Raw genomic sequence first — 8,441 nt, 5'->3', positions numbered from 1 at the left:
ATGATAGATGGTATCTAAAAGTCGACTTATCGGAGCTTACCACCTTATGTACTTTGCTACACCTGACAACACACTTCCGATGCTGGAAGCTAAAAATCCAATTTAATCCATTTGCAAAATCATATTGTATTGTTATATAAAATATGCCATAAATCTCTTAATAAAACAAACAATGACTTAATAAAATCACAAAACTACAAAATACAAAGACAAATCATAACAGTGATAAAATCACGTTTGGCGAAAATGTAAATTAGTTATTTTCATATGTTTATAAGATCGGGAACAATAACAAAATTTGTTGCCAAAATCCAATTCAATCTTTAAGAGCCCTTAATAATCGCATAAATCTCATTTACATTTTACAATATTTCGAAGAAGAACAACAACAATAAAAATGGACCATCAACATCAAAAACACTAATCCGATTCATTAAGTGTCTTCTTCGTTCGCTCCAGAAAACAAACGAAACACTTGAGTGGGACATCACCTAAAGCAGTGACTTTCTTTCGTTGTTGGCAAACAAGAACAACAACAAAGACTTCATATGTAAGAATATAACAACAATACAACAGAAAGATTAAACTTCGTGTGCGTACGTTTGTGTGTCATATAACCATAACAAATATTGAATTTCAATCAATAAAAATTGAAACTATAAGAAGACACGAAAACTTTTCCAATGCAAACATTTCAGCTGGGCAAGTGAAAGAGCTCAGTTGTGGAAAAAAAAGTTGAAAAAACACTATTTGGACAAAGTGAAAGAAATAAAGAGTGTAACCAAAAATAATGAAATTCTTTTTAATTTGTGCCCTATTTTGGGTTTCCGCCCAAGGACAATATGTTTACGAACCACCAACCATCACCGATGATGTAGTACCAGTTCAACGTTACGATGAAAATTTCGCCCAAAATTTTAATAACATTTTAAGTTCGTTTGACACTGATGTTGGCAAGGCAAGACCTGCACGCAATAACTGCAATGCTAAATGCTGTAAGTTTCGAGTTCACAAGGATTCTTTAAAATATAAATGTTCATTTTATTTATTATAAAAAAATGTATGTATTTTTTTATTTCCAGTCTGTGGTGCACCAAATGGCAATCGTATTGTTGGTGGTACACAGGTGCGCTCAAATAAATTCCCCTGGACAGCCCAACTGTTAAAAGGTCGCTATTATTTGCGTCTCTTCTGTGGTGGCTCTTTGATTAATGATCGCTATGTGTTGACTGCTGCCCATTGTGTCCACGGTAATCGTGATCAAATAACAATACGCTTATTGCAATGGGACAGATCATCTGGAGATACTGGCGTTACCAGAAAGGTGAGAAATCATAATAGTTATAGTGATATTTAGTTACATTCCGCAAAGCGTTGTACGGTGAATTCTTCCGCATTACCACGGACAAAGAATGTCCATAACAAAGGGCAACATTTTGAACTTTGTTTACAGTTATCCAGAGAGGACAACGAACAGAAGAGAAGAACAGTGGACGAATTTGTTTTAATTTAGGGGGTTTTTTATTTATATAGGGGATTTTAATTTTAATGACCATTAAAAATGGTTAGGATGACCGCCCTTCGTCTTTGGTTTAATCCTTGATATGGACAACTCGTTTCTTTTAACTTGCAAGCTTCCTCCTTGCCGTAAACCCAAAACTTACTTAAAATTTCGATCAGACCCTAATTCCGACATACAAAATCGAATACAAATTTCGTTACGATTGGTCCATAATTGCTGCCTGGAGATTGATTACGGACAGGAACACAACTCATAATCTCTTTATCTAGTCGAGATATGAATTTTGGTATAACACATGGGGGTCTACGACGAATATTTCGCGGTGTTACATGCGATTTCAGAGAAACAAACTTACAATACAATACCGTACACACCAACACTGCCCCTAATACCAAAATTCAGAATTGAAACTCTATCCGTACACCTTTTGTATTGGGAGTACCATTTACCAAATTTTTGTATCTTTCGTTTACCTACGGAACGTATGTCCAAAGCTCTTCCCTACACAGCAACACTGACCTCAGTTCCAAACTTCTGAATTCTAAGTCTGTCCCTAGACCAAAGTCAATAGTACCTTTTGTACGTACTTAAATATTTCCAAAACCAACTACACACAAAATTTCACACAATACCAAATTTCGGAATACCCCTACGCCAAATACTATACTTATAGCAGGTACTTCCACATCCACATCTAATTTAGTAATTTTAGCATATTTATGGTACGTATTTCTAAAATTCAATTCCAAAAAACCCCACTAAAAAACTCAGACTATCCAAAACTCAAACTATCCATACACCCAATTCAAAATTTAGTACCATTTGGTACCTTACGTACTCTTACAGAATGTATTACCGAAACCAAATGTATCGCAAACCTACACACAAACAGTGACCCCCAGATTCAGAATATCACTTATATACCTAAACCCAATTTAGTACCTTTTAGTACTTTTCGTAGAACCATCTCCACATATCAACCCTACGCAAGCGATCTTCATTCCAAATATCAGAATTACAACTCTATCCCTACAACCTATACGAAAATTAGTACCAGATAGTACTTTTCGTGTATTTTCTGTACGTATTTCCAAAATCACCTCCATTTGTCTACGCAAAAAGTTTAGTATTTCCGTACACATAATTACGAATTTCCAAAATTGCCTCCATATTTCAATCCCAAACTCCAACATTAATCTTAATTGCAAATTTCAGGATTCTAGTTCCATTCAATTTTACAAAATTAGTATTATTTAGTACATATAAGTAAGAACTTACAAAATTACCTCCATATCTCAATTTTTCACTCCAACAGTTATCTAAATTCCTATTTTCAGGATTGTAGATCCATCCCTTCATCCAAACTGTACTAACTTTGGTACCATTCAGTACTTTTCGTGCCCATAAGTACGAATTTGCAAAACAACCTCAATCCTAAATTTCAACAGTAATCTTAATTCCAAATGTCAAATTTCCAGCTCCATCCCAACAGTAATATTAATTCCAAATCTCAGAATTCCAGCTGTACCCATTCTTCCAAATCCAAATTGTACCAAATTTAGTACCATTTTGTACTGGAATTTCCAAAACTACCTCAAACCTACAACCCAACAGTAGCAATCTTAATTCTAAATTTCAGGATTCAAGCTCTATCCGTTCACCCAAATCCAAATTATGCCAAATTTAGTACTATTTAGTACTTTTTGTACCCATAAGCACGAATTTCCAAAACTACATAAATCGTAAATTCCAACAGTAATCTTAATTGCAAATGTCAGGATTCTAGCTCTATCCGTTCACCCAAATCCAAATTGTACCAAATTTGGTAGCATTTTGTACTTTTCGTACCCATAAGTAAGAATTTCCAGTACTACCTCAAACCTACAATCCAGCAGTAATCTTAATTTGAAATTTCAGCATTCCAGCTCTATCCGATCACCTAAATCCAACTTGTACCAAATTTAGAACCATTTTGTACATTTCGTACCCATAAGTACGACTTTCGAAAATCACTTCAAACCTACCCTCCAACAATAATCTTAATTCCAAATTTCAGGATTCCAGCTCTATCGAAATCCAAATTTCGTACCACTTGGTACATTTCGTACCCATAAGTACGAATTTTCAAAACAACCTCAATCCGACACCCGAACCGTAATCTCAATTCCAAATTTCAGAATTCCTGCTCTAGCAGGAAATCCAAATTGTACCAAATTTAGTACCATTTCGTACTTTTCTTACACATAGGTATGAATTTCCACAACTACCTCTATATCCCAATCCTACACTCCTACAATAATCCTTATTCAAAATTTCAGAATTCCAGCTGTATCCGTTCATCCAAATGTGTATACATTTCAAAAATTATTCCAAATTTCAAGCTTTTAGCTCTATCCGTTCACATAATACAAAATGGAACCAAATTTAGTACATTTTAGTACTTTTCGTACTCTTTTATTTCGAATTTCTAAAACCCAGTTGGTACATCTATCTTACACTCCATCGGTGACCCTCATTCTTAATTTCAAAGTTGTAGCTTACCGGTTCGCAAAAATACAAACCATATTTAGTACCTTTTAGTACTTTTCGTACCGTTCCCGTACGAATTTCCAAAAATCCAGCCGTATCTGACCTTCGTACCAAGACTGATCCTCATCGAAAGTTTCAAGATTCTAACTTTAGCCGTTTCGTCTGGGCGTTGATGAAACATAAGGTCAGTCAGGGAGTCTATCAATTTACTCTTTTATTAAAATAGATTTACTGTTTATTTGAGACCGAGGTAAAATCTCCACTTTGAGGCGACTTAAAGCTTGGTAAATTTATCATATTAAAAGGCTAAAAGACTAAGGTAATCTGACTGATCAAGGAGATACAACTCATTGCATTGACTAGCATTACTAAAAGGTGAAGCGATTTCTAGTGTTAACTGTGATCGTTAGTATCGACAGCAGGTTTGTGTCTGGCATAATATGAACCTTGTTATCGATTTACCGCCGCACAGTGGAGAAAGTGGCCAAAAATATTTAGAGTGTAAAATCAAGCCAATGCGCCGGTTACAGCTTTGTGCTGCTGCGAAGAGTATTTGAAGAAACCACGAGCGTAACATTCTCCCCCCTTTCCCTTCTGGAGGGTGTATACGGTAAGAATTGTTTTTTGCTGTCAATACAAAATGACATGAACATAGGTCCCGATTATGTTATGATGCAAAAATAGGCTTGGGGAAACAAAACAATCTCCAAATAACATAAAATCCAACCAATTTAGCGGATTAAAAAAATTAAAATTTTTGTCTGAAAATTGGCACTGGTAGGCATCATGTCTGAAACCTTAGGTCAAACTTAAGTACATGCTCGAATTGGCATTACAAAGTAAACTAAGAGAATATGCAGCTAACTAGAATTCAACAACACACTAAAACCTCCTGCTTCAAAATCCACTATAATATTTTGCTATACGTATTAGTTTCTCGATGTTTTGAGGAAGGACAACAAAAAATATTAGTCAAATGATCCGAATTTTTATCATGGTATAAGTAAATAGGTAGATTTAAATGAAAACAATCTATAGAACCCTTGTTTTTCCTGAATTCCTAAAACTTCAAAATTAAAAAACAAAAAAGCAAGAAGTGGTTTTGTTTACAATACTTTTTTTGAGCATTTTATAAAAAACGCGAAAAATGAATGAAATATCATGGTTTCTCCACATAATCGAGTTGTTTATATGATAAAATGGCTGCTTCAATGCAAAGCTGGCGGATTTCTTCCATACAAATGTTGTAAAAACAATTTTAAAAATCATTGAATTCGATTGTTTTTAAAAAGTGTTTGGTATATTATTCAAACAGCACACACACATACATAGATTGTGTATATTTTTTTGACGTTTTAGGAACACTCGAAAGAAAAAATTTTAATTGACACAAGGCTTTAGCTAACCTTTCTTATTAAACCATGATCGTTATTATTTCACTGAAATTCTGTCATGAAAGTAAGTCATATGAATATAGAAATAAACATGACATGGGGAAATAATTTCTTGAAATTATGTATCTTTCCCGAAAACGCAAAACTTCAGTGAAACTACTATAGAGTAAACCGGGTTCACCAGTAAACGAACAGATTACTAAGGTTAACAATGACAGTTCTTAACGCAGGCGGGTTTGTGTCTGGAATATGAACGTCATTACCGACGCACATCGGTAGGGAATAACGGGCACGGAAAATTTATTTAATAAGGTTAAAATGATCGCTATTATCGACAGAAGGGTTGTGACTAGAATAATACGAGTAGGGAATTATGGTAATAATTTTAATGAGGGTTTATATGCTCTCTCACTCACCACCTACTGCAACAATGGCATGCCACAGCTCAGGTGTTTTTCCAATTTTTTTCTTAACATTTTTTATGATTACTAGAGACTGTTACTCTTAGGTTTGCGGACTGTGATAAATTTATTGAACTTTTGTAAGGGTATTTCTGGTATTTCTTCTTTGAACTTGATATGTGTTTGTTATCGTCGTTACTCCCCAGTTTATTTTGTGGTCGAAGGGTTTGTTTTAAAGCTTTCGGGTGAAGCACATTTTTATATCCTTTGCCGTAATACAAATGGTAAATTAAACTTTGTCATTCCTTTTGTAACATATCGAAATAATCGATGAAGACCCTATAAAGAACATTCTAAATCAGCATAAAATTCTAAGCCGATATCACGATTTCCGTCTCTCCGTCCCTTTGTTGAAATCCAGATACACAAAGCAATACTTAAGATAGAGCTTTATAATAGGGTACAGAAGTTTCTATAAATGATAAATTCATAAATTGAAGGCGAGGAACTTTAGGAACTCAATCTAGATTGACGTTTTTTTGTTACATCAGTATATAACAGGTTATTTGAATTATTTGTGTTCTAGATACACCGGAAAACGAAAGATTGCCTTGAAATATTAAGTTTCCCTTTTAAAGATATTTAGCAAAACCATGCTATAAAATAGCTCCGATATATGTATACATGCCAGCTGATTAACACTTCACATTGATTTTGTTATTCCTTCATCCTAACTCCGTGGCCACTGTGAAACTCAAGTATTGAGAGAACTAAAAGATTTGACTAACAAATATGCCGGAAATTGAAATGCATTGCAATATTTTATAGAAAGTGCGAAGATTGGTATTCATTTTACATCCATCGTAAATAAAACAAAAAAAAATACATTTTTTCTCATTCAAACTCCACTTCCTTATTCTTCTTCACTTTCACCGCTGAAATAATGTCATTTATTACTCTTTTATTCATGTAATTTCAGGTTATTCGCACCATGGTTCATCCTCAATATAATCCAAACACCATTGCCAATGATGTTGCCCTCTTAAAATTGGAATCTCCAGTACAATTTAATGACAAAATTCGTCCAGTTTGTTTGCCAACACCAAATCAAAATTTCGATGGTAAAGATGCCGTTGTTGCCGGTTGGGGTCTATTGAAGGAGGGTGGTTCCACCTCTAATTATTTGCAAGAAGCTACCGTTCCAATTATTTCCAACCAAGAATGTCGCCGTACAAGATATAAGAACAAAATTCAAGATGTTATGCTATGCGCCGGTTTGGTAAAAACTGGTGGTAAAGATGCTTGTCAAGGTGACAGTGGTGGTCCATTGATTGTTAATGAGGGTCGTTATAAATTGGCTGGTAAGTTTTGTTGATATGTAATGAACAATTTAAGCGTTTGTGTGTAATGTAATTTTTTCGATTTTCCCCTAGGTGTTGTTTCCTTTGGTTATGGTTGCGCTCAAGCTGATGCTCCCGGTGTCTATGCTCGTGTCACCAAATTCTTGAGCTGGATTCAATCGAACACTAATGATGGCTGCTATTGCAGCAATTAATTCCCATAGATGAAGGGCACTTGAAATCATGCCAAAATTTGCTATGTCATTGAAATTCTCCATTTTCATTTTATAATTTATTTCAAATTTAATTATTTATTATTTCCTTCTCTGATCCATGTCCAAAATAAAATCATAATAATTTATATTGTGATTTATTGTTTGTAGGAAACTTCATAACTTACGGAAATTTATGGAGCATAACTTTGATAGTCAGCTAATATCCTTATAAAATCCACTAAGAGATTAAAGAAGTTGGTGGTTTGTAAAATTCAATTTGCTAAGATGGACTTCTAAGATTTTTCCATCCAAAATTCAAATTACATAAGGTCATTGAAAGCAACATGATTCTCTTCCCCAGCCTTCCTTAGAACAACAAAAATATGAACAAAAATGTTAAACTTCATCCGACATTTAACTAGTGATTATTATTCATGACAAACTCTGCCTTGTACACTAACAATGTCCACTTTGGCTGTGGCAAAAAAAAAAGGAAAATCACAAGGTTTTCCCAATTCATTATCACCTCAGCGAAGTGGCCATTTTTCATGCTAAAATCACCATAATTTGCAAGTTTTATTTTAGATTTTCCTGTCTATTATTCATCTTGGTATTTTAGCCATACCGCTTAGAAGACGCTTAAGTCGTGATGGTTGAATTGAAAAATAATCTCTTTACGGAAGAAGTGACCATTGTATAGAGAGGACATATACAATATACCTACACACAACAACAACAAGACAATGAAGAATAAACTCCAGAAGATATAAAAGACAAAAAACTCCCGCGGGTGCTATGAAGGGATAAACAAAGCCATACAGGATGAGCTGATCTTCAAAAATACACAAACATACATAATATAAAACACACCCATGGACAAGCCTAAACTGCAACAACTTATCATCGCACACACCTTAGAAGAGGAAGAAGAAGATTATGATGATGATGAACGAAAGAGAAATGACCAATGCTTGACTAAACTTTAAACAATGTCTAATGGGGATGGATACCAGTTGTGAGGCAACGTAAATTGATACCCT

The 8,441-nt window shown here is 34.4% G+C and overlaps 1 protein-coding gene across 1 annotated transcript; it reads left to right on the top strand.

Annotated features, from left to right (window-relative positions):
• Positions 1-392: 392 nt before the first annotated feature.
• LOC141393102 (trypsin-1) lies at positions 393-7,431 on the top strand. Its single transcript, XM_073966051.1, has 4 exons — positions 393-995; positions 1,083-1,324; positions 6,826-7,207; positions 7,280-7,431. The coding sequence occupies exons 1-4, from the start codon at positions 791-793 to the stop codon at positions 7,399-7,401; spliced, it is 951 nt and encodes a 316-aa protein (XP_073822152.1). The 5' UTR covers positions 393-790; the 3' UTR covers positions 7,402-7,431.
• The last annotated feature ends 1,010 nt before the right edge of the window (positions 7,432-8,441 follow it).

Source organism: Musca autumnalis, unplaced genomic scaffold (assembly GCF_047663935.1).
Source record: "Musca autumnalis isolate F117 unplaced genomic scaffold, ASM4766393v1 scaffold_2, whole genome shotgun sequence".
Taxonomy (NCBI): domain Eukaryota; kingdom Metazoa; phylum Arthropoda; class Insecta; order Diptera; family Muscidae; genus Musca; species Musca autumnalis.
Note: the sequence above shows the minus strand (reverse complement) of the source record. Positions and strands in the feature narration are given on the sequence as shown.